Raw genomic sequence first — 18,433 nt, forward strand, 5'->3', positions numbered from 1 at the left:
ACAGAAGACATACCGAGACTTCCGGCTCCAAGGAGTCCTGGATGGAACCCTGAACAACAAAAGCTATGAGACCGTCTACAACCGACTCACCGTGGAGGAGGCTACCGTGGTGGTCAAGGCTGGCGACGGTCTCCAAGGTATCACCATGAGAGACAGTGACGAGGAGGATGGATGAACTTTGGGAGGAGGATGGATGAACTTTGGGAAGTGTGTACTTGTGTGGAAGGGATGGCGATTGTGTGTGTGAGACAGAATGATATGGAGGGGTTGGAGAACACACACTAAAGTGTGGGATGAATTCATCCATCGTTGTGTACCCCCTCTCTCTCTCACCCATCCCTAGTACATTAGTGGGTACCTTCCCAGCCATAATGACATGATGTTATTTGTACAGTACAGCTCAGTGGTCACCAACTGGTAACCTTCAGTACCCCTTTGTTTATTTCATTTGTTTGTTTGTTAGTTTGTTTTTACTTTATTTTAATGGTGATGTAGACCAAGAAAAGATTCAAGTTGTTCTCTTAATGCAGACCTTAATGCTCAAATCAGTTTTGTTTTTCAAATCCGTTTTGGAATATTGACTGTCCAAACAGCAAGTTACAAGTGACCAAATCGGATTTTGCTGACAAAGCAGTCTTTGCTGACATGGCAACGCTAGTTGTCATAGTAACAACTGTTGTGTGTGCAGTGGTGTTGGCTGATTGGTGGTGGTGCTCATGCTTCCTATCACTCAGAAGATATRTACTGTAGCAAGCTAAGGTGACGACAACAACAGTAGCTATGTCTCCATTCACTCGTCCAGTGATTTTGTGTCAACATTTAGAAAGTTTGCAAAGAAAATAGATGCAACAATTGCCTGCTAGGTAGGGTGTGTTTCCATTGAACTACCTTGTGTCGATAAAAACAGCTGGACATAATGTCACACCCCAACAACAACAACAACAACGCAAAAACCTACAGTGTCAAATTAAAATGTAGTGGCGGAAGTGTTTCCATTACCCATTTAGGCAAATTGCACATCAATACATTGGTGACAACCTGTATGCCCTCCCACCTACCCGTTTCATGTCTCGGGTAGCCTTCGAAAGCCAGCAAGAATGCAATAATTGAGTAGGCATTTAGAATTAAATGTTGTGGAGCTTTATAGTTATGTGATGACATCATGTGCCTCGCGTACCTTAAAAAAATATTCTGCAATCAGAATTTATTAGAAAAACCCAGTTTCCATTTTAATTTGTCACAATAAARAAAGTTCGACCGAAAGAAAAATCCACCAGTTGAACGAATAAAAATGTTGTCCATYTTTAGAAAAGTTCTCCTATATCTGCCATGACACATGTCGCAAGGATTTTTTGTTGACATTGCTTTTGTCTAATTAACCTGGGTCAATGGAAACCTGCCTAGTGCCTGTCATGAACATTTCCCAATTGCATTGAATGTTCAAAATCATAGTGTACATACACTTTTAAGCCTCAAAGGATAAGATGACCCAACTTTCAAAATTATCCCTTTTGGCTAGCCACAACATTCAACAAGCTAGCTAGTTGTTTAGCTTACTAGCATACTCACTAATTTGTTTGTACATGACTAACATGCTAGTTAGCTACCACATGTTCTTGTCAAACTGTCAACAGAGTAGCTTACAAGCAACGAGTTATGCCAAATAAAACAGTCTGAAAACCACTTGAGGGCAAATAAATCAGTCACATTGCCAGGAATCCGATTTGTATCTGATTTCAAAACACCTACAAATGTGGTTTGAACTGTGGCTTGAAATATCTGATTCGATGTGATTTTTGACTGTTCAGACTGTAGAAAAAAAATCAGATTCAAATCGGATATGCAAACCACTAGAATTTGAGTCACTTCAAACTGCCAGTGTGAACAAGGCTTTATGGTTACCTAGATATAGCCATGCCAATTCAAACAGGTTTCAGAGATCTCACCAATTGCAGGTCCATTCTGTGGTAAATTTACAAAGTGCATTATGAGGACATTGGGGTTGTTCTTACATAAGTACCCTGAAAGACAGTCGATACAGGCAATATCCATTTGTTTATGCTGTGCACTGTATGAATGGAATGTATACTGTAGGTTAAAGTGTCACATTGTCATGTATGTAGGCTATGCTTGAATGTGATTTCCTCTACAAGAGTTACCAGATGACTATGAACTCAAAGCTGTGTTAAATAGGCTATACCTGATGGATTGTGTGCATCATGTTTGGAATCTGAATTGACGTCTTAACTGTAATACTTCAATGAAATATATTTCTATTGTCTTCTGTGCACCTGGTTTTGTTAAGGTGTGTTCTAAGTGTTGGATTTAGTGTTTTTAATGCAACCATGGTGTCCTTATTGACTACATTACTCCATAAATTATATTAACAGCACATTCTGCAACTACGAACCCTTTGGATGGTAAGGTGATGGATGGAGCTGTACGTTATTACATTTTTTTAAGGAGCTATGCATATTGTTTTATAAAAACTGCTATTTAAAACAAAATTACTCAAATCACAACAAAAACATAAACAATTGAGTATTTCAAAATAWCAAGCTAATAGGYATTTATAAGTTATATTTTTCAAKAATCATATATCATTACCATAACTAATATTCAAATTGTGACTATCTTACAAATTGTGACAACCTATTTGCCAACCTATTCCAACAGTTTATAGTTTTGTTAGAAGCCTAGCTGAAAAGTTTCCGTCATGACATCAACATTGACAGTCACATGTGTTGAAATACACCTAGSCTAATGGCCATTTCCTTTGATTTTTATTCATCTCAAAAAGTACTGAATTTCAGAAATTGTCATTTTCTTGAGACGTGACAACCTCGTTTCAWCTAATCATCTTGTTCAATGTTATCACGAGCAGACTTTTTCTCCCCATTCACTGACCTGTGTAAAAGGAAAGAATCAATATTCTGAGTTGTTTTAATTTTCCTCCAAATGGGACGAATACAGTTCTGTGGTCAAATTGAAGARTTTGGTTCCAAAGCGCTATATCCRCCAATTTTATTCGCCTGAAATGATTGCTTATGGTTACCTTCATGTGTGTGTGTAAAATATTACTGTTCTCAGATTTGTAATTCATAGATTATGTTTATTATTATTTAAATGTTTTGCTAAATGCTATGTATCCATTGTTTAGCTGGAATGGAATGTTCGTATAGTATATTGCCTGTGATATGTGGTTGTCTCACGCTATCTTAAGATGAATGCACTAACTGTAAGTCGCTCTGGATAAGAGACTGCTAAATGAATAAAATATAAAATGTAAATATTTTACATACTGTTTGGATATACATATTACTGTTTGGATTCATTTTTTGAAACTTCAAAAAAAATATTGATGTCACAAATGTATAATTTGTACAGTTCTTTATATAAAACCTAACAGGACTACTTATTTCTCTGAGAGTGAGGCGGATATACGCAGTGCCTTTAGAAAGTATTCCCACCCTGTAACGACTTTCCTCTTCTTCTGACGAGGAGTAAGAGATATCGGACCAATGTGCAGCGTGGTAAGTGTCCATTTTAATATATAAAACTGCACACTACAAAAATACAAAATAACAAAGTGAAAGAACAAACGAAAATCGAAACAGTCCCGTATGGTACAGACACAGGAAACAATCACCCACAACACACAATGAAAAACAGGCTACCTAAATATGGCTCCCAATCAGAGACAACGACTGACACCTGCCTCTGATTGAGAACCATACTAGGCCCAACACATAGAAATCTAACAACAGAACAAAACATAGAAAAACAACATAGAATGCCCACCCCAACTCACGCCAAACTAAAATAAAGACATAAAAAAGGAACTAAGGTCAGAACGTGACACACCCCTTGACTTTTTCCACATTTTGTTGTGTTACAAAGTGGGATTAAAATGGATTTAGTTGTCATTTTTTGGTCAATCTACACAAAATACTCTTTAATGTGAAAGTGGAAGAAAATTTCAAATTAATTATTTTATTAATTAATGGAAAATAAAATGTTTAATAAAATATATATTGATTAAATAAGTATTCAACCCCCTGAGTCAATACATGTTAGAATCACCTTTCACAGTAGTTACAGCTGTGAGTCTTTCTGGGTAAATCTATAAGAGTTTTGCACACCTGGATTATCCAATATTTGCCCATTATTCTTTAAAAAATGATTCAAGCTCTGTCAAGTTGGTTATTGATCATTACTAGACAGCCATTTTCAAGTCTTGCCATAGATTTTAAAGACAATTTAACTCAAAACTGTAACTTGACCACTCAGGAACATTCAATGTCGTCTTTCTTTCTTGATGTCTATAGCATTCTCTCTGGTATGCAATCTGGTTTCCGCTCAGGTTATAGATGTGTCCCTGCAACCTTAAAGGTCCTCAAKGATGTCACCATTGCCCTTGATTCTAAGCAATGTTGTGCTGCTATCTTTATTKACTTGGCGAAAGCGTTTGATATGGTACACCATTCCATTCTTGTGGGCCGGCTAAGGAGTATTTGTGTCTCTGAGGGTTTTTAGCCTGGTTTGCTAACTACCGCTCTCAAAGAGTGCAGTGTATGAAGTCAGAACATCTGCTATCTCAGCCACTGCCTGTCACCAAGGGTGCACCCCAAKGCTCGATCCTAGGCCCCACACTCTTCTCAATTTACATCAACAACATAGCTCAGGCAGTAGGAAGCTCTCTCATCCATTTATATGCAGATGATACAGTCTTATACTAAGCTGGCCCCTCCCGGATTTTGTGTTATACCCTCTACAACAAAGCTTTCTTTAGTGTCTAACAAGCTTTCTCTGCCCTTAACCTTGTTCTGAACACCTCCAAAACAAAGGTCATGTGGTTTGGTAAGAAGAATAACCCTCTCCCCACAGGGGTGTTTACTATTTCTGAGGGTTTAGAGCTTGAGGTAGTCACCTAATACAAGTACTTGGGAGTATGGCTAGACGGTACACTCATTCTCGCTCCTCTATCATAATCGCTCCTCTTTCACCCCAGCTGCCAAACTAACCCTGATTCAGATGACCATCCGACCCATGCTAGATTACAGAGATGTAATTTATAGATTGGCAGGTAAGGGTGCTCTCGAGCGGCAAGATGTTCTTTACCATTCAGCCATCAGATTTGCCACCAATGCTCCTTATAGGACACATCACTGCACTTGATATTCTTCTATAAACTGGTCATCTCTATACCCGTCACAAGACTCACTGGTTGATGCTTATTTATAAACCTCTTAGGTTTCACTCCCCCCTGTCTGAGATATCTACTGCAGCCCTCATCCTCCACATACAACACCCGTTCTGCCAGTCACATTCTGTTAAAGGTCCCCAAAGCACACACATCCCTGGGTCTCTCGTCTTTTCAGTTCGATGCTAGTGACTGAAACGAGCTGCAACAAACACTCAAACTGGACAGTTTTATCTCAATCTCTTCATTCAAAGACTCGATCATGGACACTCTTACTGACAGTTGTGGCTGCTTTGCGTGATGTATTGTTGTCTCTACCTTCTTGCCCTTTGTGCTGTTGTCTGTGCCCAACAATGTTTGTACCATGTTTTGTGCTGCTACCATGTTGTGCTGCTGCCATGTTGTGTTGCTACCATGCTGTGTTGTCATGTGTTGCTGCCATGCAATGTTGTTGTCTTAGGTCTCTCTTTATGTAGTGTTGTGTTGTCTCTTTTGTCATGATGTGTGTTTTGTCCTATATTTTTATTTTATTTATTTTAATTTTTAGTCCCAGCCTCCGTCCCCGCAGGTGGTCTTTTGCCTTTTGGTAGGCCGTCATTGTAAATAAGAATTTGTTCTTAACTGATTTGCCTTGTTAAATAAAAAAAATTAACAGTTGTAAGCAACTCCAGTGTATATTTGGCCTTGTGTTTTAGGTAATTGTCCTGCTGAAAGGTGAATTTGTCTCCCACTGACTGTGGAAAGCAGACTACACCAAGTTTTCCTCTAGTATTTTTGTCTGTACTTAGCTCTATTCTGTTAATTTTTATCCTAAAAAACTCCCTACTCCTTGCTGATGACAAGCATACCCATAACATGATACAGCCACCACCATGCTTGAAAATATGAAGAATGGTACTCATTGATGTGTTGTGTTGGATTTGCCCCAAACATAACACTTTGTATTCAGGATTTTTATTTTATTTGTTTGCCACATTTTTTTCAGTATTAGTGCCTTATGGCAAACAGGACGAATGTTTTTATTCAGTACAGGCTTCCTTTTTTTCACTCTGTCAAATTAGGTTAGTATTGTGGAGTAACGACAATGTTGTTGATCCATCCCCTGTTTTCTCCTATCACAGCCATTAAACTTTGGATGCAGTGATCACAAACATGGCCAAAGGTATGTGGACACCTGCTTGTCAAACATCTAATTCCAAAGTCGTGGGCATTAATATGATGTTGATCCCCCCTTTGCTGCTATAACAGCCTCCACTCTTCTGGGAAGGCTTTCCACTAGATGTTAGAACGTTGCTGCAGGGACTTGCTTCCATTCAGCCACAAAAGCATTAGTGAGATTGGTCACTGATGTTAGGCGATTTGGCCTGGCTCGCAGTCGGCATGCCAATTCATCCCAAAGGTGTTCGATGGGGTTGCAGCCAGTCAAGTTCTTCCACACCGATCTCAACAAACCATTTCTGTATGGACCTCGCTTTGTGCAAGGGGGCATTGTCCATGCTGAAACAGGAAAGGGCCTTCCCAAACTGTTGCCATGATGTTCGAAGCCCAGAATTGTCTAAAATGTCATTGTATGCACTAGCATTAAGATTTCCCTTCACTGGAACTATGGGGCCTAACACAAAAAATCAGCCCCAGATAATTATTCCTCCTCCACCAAACTTTACAGTTGGCACTATGCATTCGAGCAGGTAGCATTCTCTTGGCATCCACCAAACCCAGATTCATCCGTCGGACTGCCAGATGGTGAAGCGTGATTCAATAGTCCAGAGAAAGTGTTTCAATGGAAGGAGCTTTACATCACTCCAGATGATGCTTGGCATTGCGCATGGTGATCTTAAGCTTGTGTGCGGCTGCCTTATTAACCTTTATTTAACTAGGCAAGTCAGTTAAGAACAAATTATTATTTACAATGACGGCCTACCATAAGGCAAAAGGCCTCCTGCGGGGACGGGGGTCTGGGATTAAAAAAAGTAATAACTGTAGGACAAAACACACATCCCAACAAGAGAGACAACACTACATAAAGAGAAACCTAAGACAACAACATAACAAGGCAGCAACACATGACAACACAGCATGGTAGCAACACAACATGACAACAACATGGTAGCAACACAACATGGTAGCAGCACAAAAACATGGTACAAACATTATTGGGCACAGTCAACAGCACAAAGGTCAAGAAGGTAGAGACAACAATACATCATACAAAGCAGCCACAACTGTCAGTAAGAGTGTCAATAATTTAATCTTTGAATGAAGAGATTGAGATAAAACTGTCCAGTTTGAGTGTTTGTTGCAGCTCGTTCCAGCTGTATGTGGCCTACCACTTCGCGGCTGAGCCGTTGCTCCTCCTAGACATTTCCAGTTTACAATAAGAGCACTTACAGTTGCCCGGGGCAGCTCTAGCGGGGCATAAATTTGGCGAACTTTGTTGGAAAGGTGGCATCCTATGACGGTGCCACGTTGAAAGTCACTGAGCTCTTCAGTAAGGCCATTCTACTGTTTGTCTATGGAGATTGTGTCACACCCTGATCTGTTTCACCTGTCYTTGTGCTTGTCTCCACCCCATCCGGGTGWCACCCATCTTCCCCATTATCCCCACTTCCACATTTATGCCTGTGTTTTCTGTCTGTCTGTGCCAGTTCGTCTTGTTTTGYCAGGTCAACCAGTGTGTTACTCCATGCTCCTGCTTTTTCCTTTTCTCTGTTTTTTGCTAGTCCTCCCGGTTTTGACCCTTGCCTGCCTTGACTCTGAACCCGCCTGCCTGACCATACTGCCTGCCCTGACCTCGAGCCTGTCTGCCTCTGTACCTCCTGGACTCTGACCKTGTTATGATCTTTTGCCTGTCCACGACCATTCTCTTGCCTGCCCCTTGGTTCGAGTCTCTGATATTTATTAGTATCCATMTGCCTCCCGTGTCTGCATCTGGGTCTTGCCCTGTGCCCTTATAGATTGCATGGCTATGTGCTCGATTTTATACACCTGTTAGCAACGGGTGTGAGTGAAATAGCCAAATCCACTAATTTGAAGGGCTGTTCCAAAAGCTGTGCCTAAAATAGTGTATAAGAGATCAACATTATTGTTGGTCTGATGTGATTAATAAGGAGCATCTAGATGCTGCACTTCCAATTATTGATAAACATGCACCTGTTAAGAAACTAACTGTTAAGGCCCCATGGTTGRTGAGGAATTGAAAAACGGTATGGTTGAAAGATGAGGTAAAAGGAGTGGTTAATAAGTCTGGCTGCACATCTGACTTACTTACTGAAAATTGAGAAATGAAAAGCAGAAGAAACAGTATTATGAAGCCAAGATCAATGATATAAAGTAATTTATGTAAGTATTGGGAAGTAACTAAAATGTTGTTGATCCATCCTCAGTTATCTCTTATCACAGCCATTAAACTCTGTAACTGTTTACAGCGGTTTCCTTCCTYTCCGGTAACTGAGTTAGGAAGGGCGCCTGTATCTTTGTAGTGACTGGGTATATTGATACACCATCCAAAGTGAAATTAATAACTGCACCATGCTCAAAGGGATATTCAATGTCAGCTATTCTTTTTCTTTATTTTTTAGCAATAGGTGCCATTCTTTACGAACTGTTGGAGATGAGCGAGATGCAAGACTTCGCTCTCACACAGTCACAGATAGTATCTGCACAGGTGCATGGGTTCGCATCATGCTGTTCACAGCGTTGTAGCCAAGGCACCAGAGCACCAAAGCAGTGGAGGAGTTGAGCCTTGCGCTTCAATGCTCTTAGTTGTTGCGGAACTTGACCCAATATGCTGTTTACTTTCTGCATCTATGTCATATCGCTGAGTCTACCTTTAAACAATAAAAGCTAATTTACCAACATTTCTGAAAATGTATATATAGCATTTTGGAATGAAACTGCAATTGTTTTCACCAATTTCTATTGTTTTAGGCCTACATGTCTATAAACTATTAAGGTAATGTGGGTAACTACCCCCCCCCCCCCCCCTCCCTAAGAACAATGTCCAATTGCTGGTAACTGCCCCCCCCCCCCCCCCCCAAGATTAGTGGGTTTAAAATCTATTTTTGTTAATTAACTCATAAAAGCTCAAGTCTAGTTATTCTTATTTTATCAATAAATTGAAAAATTGAAAAGAAATGCAGTGCACATCCACTTTTAATATCGCTTACTGCTCCTCTTCTCAATAATATCCTCAACTATCCTCATCTATCCTCTTCTCATTAATATCCTCACTCACTATCCTCTTCTCATTAATATCCTCACTTATCCTCTTCTCATTAATATCCTCACTATTCCTCTTTTCTCATTAATATCCTCCTTCCTCACTATCCTCTTCTCATTAATATCCTCACTTGTCCTCACTATCCTCTTTCTCATTAATATCCTTCACTATCCTCAATATTCTTTCTTCTCATTTTGACGCCAAATCATTCTTAAGTAGCCTATCTAAAAAAATACTGTGTAACTCATTTAAGTTACTTTGTTGATTATTTGGACGTGAGTTGGACATGATTTGGAAAATTATGTTAGGTACCATTCACTTGCATTGGACTACGGGGGGCAGATACCCCCCAGCACACTCACCTTAAATTGCACTGCTTTATTAAAAACAGATTWWAAAAAAWATATCTAAACAAGTGGATTATGTATCTTTAGTCTCCCCTAATGGTAGGTATATCTATAAAAAAGTTTAGAGGTTAATTTAAGTAGATGTAATACTGTACATAACTTTTTCTAATAGACAAAATATTTGATCAACTTACCTCAGAATCGTTTTGTTAGAGTGACTTAAAAAAGATCCCATTTTGATTTGTGCAAGAGTAGTGGCAACCAGGGAAAGTGTTGAAAATTGTTTCTGTGAGAATGACAGGGAGGGGTGCTAGTTACTCCACATTACCCTATCTCACATGACACAAAATAAGGTGTTGTTGAATTTGTATTTTCAAGAGAAATACAAGTGAAGAGGAGAAACAGCATCAGGAGACCTCACCCASGGTCCAGCCAAAGATGTTTTATAACTAACTGTGGTCCAGCTGTCGGTCTGTGTCGCCACAAGCATAACGTCGTTCTGCTGTGGAGTTAACCAATCAGGATATCCCCTTATTAATTACTGACAGCATGTAATTACTAAGTAGTTAATKGTCGGTTACTTACTTGATGATTGAAGCAGTGTTATAATTTACACAGTGTGAAGGCTTAAGTCTAGCCTACGTCCAATGTTTTGTTTCGTTTTGTTCGCCAGAAAGATTAATAAAAACTATTTAGGCTACACTGTACGAATAGGCCTAATAGGCCTATAAGCAATATGTTATGGGTTAATTTTCATAATAAACCCCATAGGAGGCTACTGAAGGAGTTTAGCCTATTCTTTTTTTGAATTAGGCCTATTTGCCGTCCGCAGAATTTTCACAACATAAACGATTCTTTCGCATATTAAAGAAATGAATGCATGCAGTTAGGCCTATTTATTTTAGGCTTTTAGTATATAGACCTAACCTTAAATTCAATTGGTGAAATATCAGTATTTTTTGGGAGCATTTCTTCAATAACTTTTAGCCTAATAGGAAAGGTAAATAATACCTAATAATACTATTTATAATAATACATATGCATTGATTGAGATTAAAAATAGGCCTAACTAAATAATAAKAAGAAGAAATATTATAAATAAGAAGTATTATTATTATTATGCATCACTGTTTATCCCTTGAGCCGCGTCTTTTACTACAATCACTGTGTTGGTTACCTAAATGATCCTTGCAATAGAAGTGAGCTGTATCGCATTCTCTTCATGCCATAGTCTCAGAATTGAAGGGAAAGAAAAAGCCAGGGGGGAAAAGAAAACACAAGGGATTAACGCCAGTTTATACCAATACTTTGTAATTATACGAGATTTTAATGTCAATCAACTGATTACAAATGATTTTAATTACGTGAAAGATGTTTAGGTCTGAATCCTTAGCACCGCATCAATGAATAGCAAGCCAAGCCATATGGGTTTCAGTCAGGTCTCCAAAATGTTTAACTGAAAGAAATTCGAGCAGCACAAGAAAGCACCCCGCTGATTCTCTTTAAAAGGCTTTAGATTATAGGCTATTTGACACCAAACAGAAAGCATTTTGACCACCAATTTGATTTGTTTCACTCAATAAACTTAAAATATCGTCACCTATTAATTTCGACAATCCGTATCATATAATATATTGAATAATAATTACTCCAATAGTTATGTTATAATAATAATACTAATAATGTAGTGTTGCTATTAGTGCTACTTTAATTAGAAGAAAAAATAACGCCAACATATCTCTTTATTCTATTCCGTGACATTCCTTCATCATTCATTTCTCGGTATCCTATATTTTTWATTTCAATTGGAAGAAATCAAACAGTGTAAACAGTCTGAATAAACATTTCTGTAACGGAACGCAAACAGTTTCAATCAATGCGCATATTTACCTTGTTCATTGTCAGAATTGTCATTGAGCATTCTTCTAGATGTACCCAGATGCAACGTTCCACGGTATTACCGATATGACTTCAACCGGAACAGTGGGCAAGCTTTCATTACTGTACATTYGCTAGAGAAGTTGTTGCTCGGATACATACACCTCTCCTGACAGCGCAAACCTATAGTCCTTGAGGCACATATGGAGCTCATCATGCACACCTCGGCAGTCCCACCGGCTTTGGGTTTACTTGAGCACCCTCGTGTATAGGCCTACTGGCAGACTGATAAAAAAAAATGAATAGCTCTACTTGAATTAACTTAGTGTTTTATGAAAATACTGTATCCTATATTCGATKTTATACAGTAGCCAAAATGTAAGGCCCACACCTTAAGACAAGCGTCAAAAGCTTTTTATCAAAATGTATCCACTATAATTCAGATTAGATTGTAATGTGTTCTGCATAGTGGGGTTTTCTTGTTGTTGGATTACTATAGAGACAATTAGAATTGTTCATTCGGTTAAAAACGCAATGAGTAAAAGGTAGCTTCATGTGTCTGACCAATTTGAAATTATAGGCCTAGGACTAGGTCCTAATAGCTGAGTTATAGTATAGTAGAGAGGATTTATACATCTACTGCTTTGTACATTTTTATAAATAACAGTTCATCTTTAATATAAGCATAATACACATTCGTAAAACCAATGTCTATATTCTTTTAGATTGTTGCATGCTTAAAATATCATGCACCAATTAAGATATCAAATTCTGATATGTCAAATGCTGACATCCTCTGACCCCACAGAGCGCCTAATCTTGTGCGATTTCAAATGATGTCACACGAAACCACAAGGGGAACTCAGATTTGCCAAACGCATTACAGTTGTACAAGACTCCGGCCACCAAAGAACAGCTCCTTTRCGACGCGGGTAAGACAAACGTTCTGGTAGCAGTAGCCTAGTAGATGGGCCACAAGTGGAGAATTGATGGAAGAGAATTGAGCAATTATCTACTTTACTTTTTCTTCTTGGGCGGTGACTATTGGTGAGGTCTTGGCTGCGTTATTGACTCAACACGCCTTATTGARCAGTCGTGCTAGACATAAGTGCTGATTTTCCGGAATCAACGCAAGCGAGAACAGTGAGGGGGCTCACGTCGACTCAGAGTGTGCCGAATGATGTCCTTTCTGTCGGGGCAGTGAGAAGGAATCAAAGGTATCTACAAAAGGACCACCAACGCCTGCTTTCCAAAGGTGTTGTTTTGAAAGTTATGGACAGTGCGCTCTACCACTCAGCGGGAATTTTCGGCACCCCCTCGGCTTCTGGAAACTTGACTGCGGGCGGAAACATGATCACCTCCACCAAGCCTCTCGCTTTTTCGATCGAACGGATTATGGCCAGGACGCCCGAGCCAAAGTCGATACCTTTCCCCAACCTGTTCCATCACACTCCGGTGGGCAAAACGGACCCGAAGCAGSCGCTCAACATGACTTCATCATCACTGCATTGCATGATACCATTAGTGCCATTGGCATACGAACCGGGTCATAAACTAAATATTAATGGATTAGATACGAGTMACTTTGACGCTTCTTCGTATAATTCAAATGAGTTGGTCAGTATTGGTTTGAACTATAAGAACGAACAACCAGATCTGAGCTCGTCGGTGGGACAATACAAACTTTTTCGACCACGGGTGGTAAACCAGTCATCTTTTCATGCCATGGGGGCTGTGTGCTACCTGAACTGCGGGCAGAGTGCATGCCCACCCCCAGCCARCATCGTAAACATCCACCCCATGGCCTCCTACTTTCTCAACACTCCACTGCAGCATGCGCGCCAGAGAGCTTTCCTCGCGGAGAAAAATAAAATGTCTCACTGCTCAGACAGATACGCATCCGGAGTTAAAGACATTTCCCAAACTCAACTCCATCACTACATGAAAGAGAGCGCACAGATTATATCGGACAAACTATTCAAGGGCTCTTCCAAATTGAACAGTGGTTGCCCAAGTGGCAAACCCAAAGTATTCACCTGCGAGGTTTGCGGAAAGGTAAGAWCATCCATTTCGTACATCTGGTAGTCTCTGCCTTGAGGGCCTGCTTGATCATTTAAAATCGTTCATGTTAGAATCATAATATCTGTATTTTCTATTCACAGGTGTTCAACGCCCACTACAATTTAACGCGCCATATGCCCGTGCACACTGGAGCGAGACCATTCGTCTGCAAAGTATGCGGCAAGGGATTTCGACAAGCAAGCACCCTTTGTCGCCACAAAATTATTCATACTCAGGTATTCTATTCAATCATCATAATCATACCCAAAGCCATTCCTRTGTTCTATGTTGTTTAAGCGAGGCTATATGAAAACCACAACATGGAACTAGGCCTGCATTATCGGTAAATTTGTTAGAACCACGCATCAATGCCATTATTGTATTTTAGGATAAAATATTACTATTTTTGCCTGATGTTGAACATAGGATTCTCAACGTTCACTTGTTTAACAGTAGGCTATAGGCTATAGTCTAGTTTATTATAGGCCTATATATCTGCAATTGTACTGTATGCCKACAGCTTTAGTTGGAACCCAAATAMTATTASATTTCTAAAATCACATTAATTTGTTCATATGCCCTTCACAGGAAAAACCTCATAAATGCAACCAATGTGGAAAAGCGTTCAACCGGAGTTCAACTCTTAACACTCACACACGAATCCATGCAGGTTACAAACCCTTCGTCTGTGAGTTCTGCGGCAAAGGATTTCATCAAAAAGGTTATAAAGAATGTTAATGTTAAGTGTTCTGGATTATATGATTGGAAATGTACCTTGTTATGATCATTACTYGATTTGTCCAAATAAAGTAGCTTAAATASATGGAATAATTTGCAATATCTGGATATGAGATTATTATTTATTCTGCTTTGAGAAGAAAATCTAGATTGCTTTCAGAACTGAATTTACGTTGCTTAATTCAACTCAGATTAAATGTACAATGTATGCCTCAGTTTATGATTTGGAATTGACTGACAACTGTGGCACTGACTCTTCACAATATTGTTGACATCCACTTTTTTTTTTTTTATCTTCAAGGTAATTACAAGAACCACAAATTGACGCACAGCGGGGAGAAACAGTTCAAATGCAACATCTGTAACAAGGCCTTCCACCAAGTGTACAACCTGACGTTCCACATGCACACGCACAATGACAAGAAGCCCTTCACGTGCCCGACTTGCGGCAAGGGATTCTGCCGGAACTTTGACCTGAAAAAGCACATGCGAAAACTACACGATCTCTCTGGATCCCAATCCCCTGCCACTCTCGCACCAGGCGAAACTGACTAAAAAGCGCCGAGGCTAAAATGCCAACCAGGCGCCTTTACGCACACTGATTTGCCCAAATCTGGAATTACGCATGCGAGTTTAGACCGCGCAAAGATGTTGTGGACTATTCTATTAGTACATATTTTCCTTGAATTTGACATAATAATGTCACACTACTGTTGTTTTAAATCTCAGGATTACTGTAAAATGTCGATATTTATTTGAAAATGTATAGGCTAATAATTTAAGAGAATAATTGAAGACTATGTACAAATTATGTTTTGCTGTGATAAGTGTGGTACCCTACCCCATTTTATATGATGCCCTTGATAAAGTGACATGATTTTCCAACACTTGTGTATATGCAAAGTTTTGCAGGAAACGAGTGTCTTTGACACATAGACCTATAGGCTACGTTTTTAAACAGGTGCACAAACTCAATAATTTAAGTTATGAAAATAAAATAATGACAATAAAATGAAACTCTGTATATGTCCTATTGTGTCCGATATCCTATTTGACTGACATGTTTAAGAAAAAGGAGTTCCATTATTTAGAAAGTGATAGACATAGCCTAGAACAAAATATGGTGAGAGGAAGTACTCGGATATTAATAACAGTACTAGTATTAGTAGTAATAATAATAGCCTAATATAACTTTACTGTTATTATTGTCATCATCATCATCATCATAGGCCTTCGATTGTTGTAGTGATTATTAGGTCTATATCATCATCATCAGTTGCTGTTTTTGTTCTATAAAAAAATAAGATTTGGGTTTTCTTTTTTGCTTGTATGGAGGATAATCAGTSCSACTTTACAAATGAAATGCTAAATTGGAATATCAAAATGACAAATGCATTTATATTTTCATATCAGTGTGCATGATTCATGTCACAATGAAATTGCAGTGTTAAAATGACAATCGAAAATTCTAAATGAAAATGCTAAATGGTGCATCGAAAATGGAAAATGGTAAACAGAAAATTATAAATGTAATGTTCAAAGTGAAATGGAAAGTGCTTGTTTTCATTTTCCAACTGCCCAACGTACAATTTTCTCTTTTCATTTTCAAAGTGTATACAAATTGCTTCCTGGAGGCTGAACCACGAGCTCAACATGACTCCACCATGCATTGCTACATCCTAGCCACGTCACACTCTTTGTGCATAGATTTTAGTGTAAACAACAGGGTTCAGACCCGATTTCCTTTACGCCAAAATAACATTTGGCATGCTAACCCAAAGCCTGGGCAATTTAGCTTGGGGAGCCAATGCAATTTTTCTTGTCTCAGGCAAAGTAACATCAGACATCGTTAGTCATCACAGGTGCTTGGTCACTGAACCACCTTTGTTACACAAGCAGCTACTTGACCACACCGCAGGCACACTTTGAAAGAGAACAATAATCACAACACCATCACAAGACAGACTCCTCAGGCTCAGATGGGTCTCTGTGAAGAGGAGGAGGTCAAAGGATGATGCTGCATTGTAATTGAGGTTGTTCAGTGACCACACATGCACGATTAGTATGTCTAACCTGAAAAATACAGTTTCAATTTCACTTTACACACTGCATATACAAGTTTTTGCCATTTCCCAATTTTGTTTAGAATACATTTTTACCTGCCAATTTTAAATGAGACATTTTCATTTTAACTTTGCAATTGATGTGGCATTAATCATGCACACTGATATGAAAATATAAATGTGTTTATCATTTAAAAATTCCTAGTAAAGCTGGAATAGTTAATTGAAACAATAATAAAGCGGTCATCCCGCCTCTGTGTGGGGAAAWTGCTGAGGGATGGGCCTGGACAAATGTAGTCTTCCGTGGCCATACCTCCAAAGTTACGTTGTTGTCACACCTCGTTTGGCGGTCCGGAGAATTTTGTATTAGCCACAATGGCTACAATGGTCCAGCAGCTACATTTTGACTGGATGTTTGAATTCAAGAACCATACCCCCACATGCCTGTGAAAGGTGTGCTGCATGTAATGTTCATCACTGCTTTCCTGGTAGATGAAGGCATTACAACTGCTCTGCTTGAACACTACAAAAAAATAAGTTATGGCTATGGTCAGCTCTAGCCTTTTGGGGCCATAAGCGAGATTTTGGTTGGTGGCCCCCCTCTTGATGACTGAGAGAAACATGTAATATTTAATGTTAATTTCCTGAAACACATTTCGACATGGGGCATAGAGAAAATGTTGCAGATTAAAGCACATTTTCTGCAGTTCTACACATTTTGCCACACGGAGAGAAAATGTAGCAGTTTTATAACACATTTCATGCAACTCTACTTACTTTATTTTGCCATGGGGCAGAGATACATTTTTGCAGTTTAAAGCATGTTTTCTTCAGGCGGATAGAACATTTTGACATTCATATCACATTTCATGGATTTTTACTAATTTTGCCATGCGGCAGAGAGAAATTTTGCAATTTTAAAGGACATTTCCAGAAATTCGACCCATTTGGCCATGGGTTGGAGAAACATTTCACTTATGTCGCTTACACCTGGAGCCAGCCCTGGTTATGGCATTTAGTTAACATTTATTTAACGAGGCAAGTCAGTTAAAAACAAATTCTTATTTACAATGACGGCCTACACCTGCCAAACCTGGACGACGCTGGGCCAATTGTGCGCCACCCTATGGGACTCCCAATCATGGCCGGATGTGATGCAGCCTGGATTCAAACCAGGGTGTCTGTAATGACACCTCTAGCACTGTGATGCAGTGCCTTAGACCGCTGAGCCACTCGGGAGGGCATGCTTACCTACAGGCTATAGTAAATGTTTAGTGTATCAAGTGTAGCCAACAGTCTGTGATTTATTGAAATTGAAAGTCACCACAAACACAGCATACATACACATATTTTGATGGGGTTTTAATCAAGGATATTAACCCCGGATTGCTGAAGCTATCTATTTTTCTTCTCCGTCCAAGCAAGGCATTTGATTGGTTTGACGTGTTGCAAAGCCCCTTTGTAGCTGCTTTCTGTTATGGACTTCACCAGGCTTTACCAGGCTTTACGAAAAGGGAAGACTGGTTCTCGACGAGGCTAGGAGAAATGTTACCACACTCAAATTCATAGACAGAGCTATGGGTGCAAGGGCTGACCATCCACAATAGCAAAATTATAGTTTTAACCATGTTTTGAGGCTATACAGGGTTTGTTTACATTTACATTGTTTACAAACATTTGGGGTAAATCAAGCTTATATTTTGGGTTCTGATGAGGTACAACAGTTGAACTAAGCTCATAAAGCATTTATAAATGATGTTCTTCATGAATCAATGGTAGCCTATATATAATTGATTTATAAATCCAAAAATGGATGTAGCAACTAAGGATACTAGCTTTAAGCATTTCATTTTCAAAGTGGCACTGATTATCCTCCATAAGGAGTTTATCATAATGGTGAGTTTTGAATGAAGTTAAAAAGTTA

At 39.2% G+C, this 18,433-nt stretch overlaps 2 protein-coding genes across 2 annotated transcripts in view; both read left to right on the forward strand.

Moving 5' to 3' along the window:
- The window catches only part of LOC111960957 (calcium-dependent secretion activator 2), a 237,964-nt gene extending 234,667 nt beyond the window's left edge, over positions 1–3,297 (forward strand). Inside the window, exon 27 of the mRNA XM_070442960.1 lies at positions 5–3,297. Coding sequence (XP_070299061.1) covers positions 5–175 — 171 coding nt within the window. The 3' untranslated portion in view covers positions 176–3,297. The remainder of the gene's footprint in view (positions 1–4) is intronic.
- A 9,521-nt stretch (positions 3,298–12,818) lies between these two features.
- Positions 12,819–15,087, forward strand: LOC111962175 (fez family zinc finger protein 1-like). Its single transcript, XM_023985052.2, has 4 exons — positions 12,819–13,702; positions 13,810–13,944; positions 14,297–14,429; positions 14,748–15,087. The coding sequence occupies exons 1-4, from the start codon at positions 12,920–12,922 to the stop codon at positions 14,999–15,001; spliced, it is 1,305 nt and encodes a 434-aa protein (XP_023840820.1). The 5' UTR covers positions 12,819–12,919; the 3' UTR covers positions 15,002–15,087.
- Positions 15,088–18,433: the final 3,346 nt, after the last annotated feature.

Source organism: Salvelinus sp. IW2-2015, linkage group LG4q.1:29, assembly GCF_002910315.2.
Source record: "Salvelinus sp. IW2-2015 linkage group LG4q.1:29, ASM291031v2, whole genome shotgun sequence".
NCBI classification, from domain to species: domain Eukaryota; kingdom Metazoa; phylum Chordata; class Actinopteri; order Salmoniformes; family Salmonidae; genus Salvelinus; species Salvelinus sp. IW2-2015.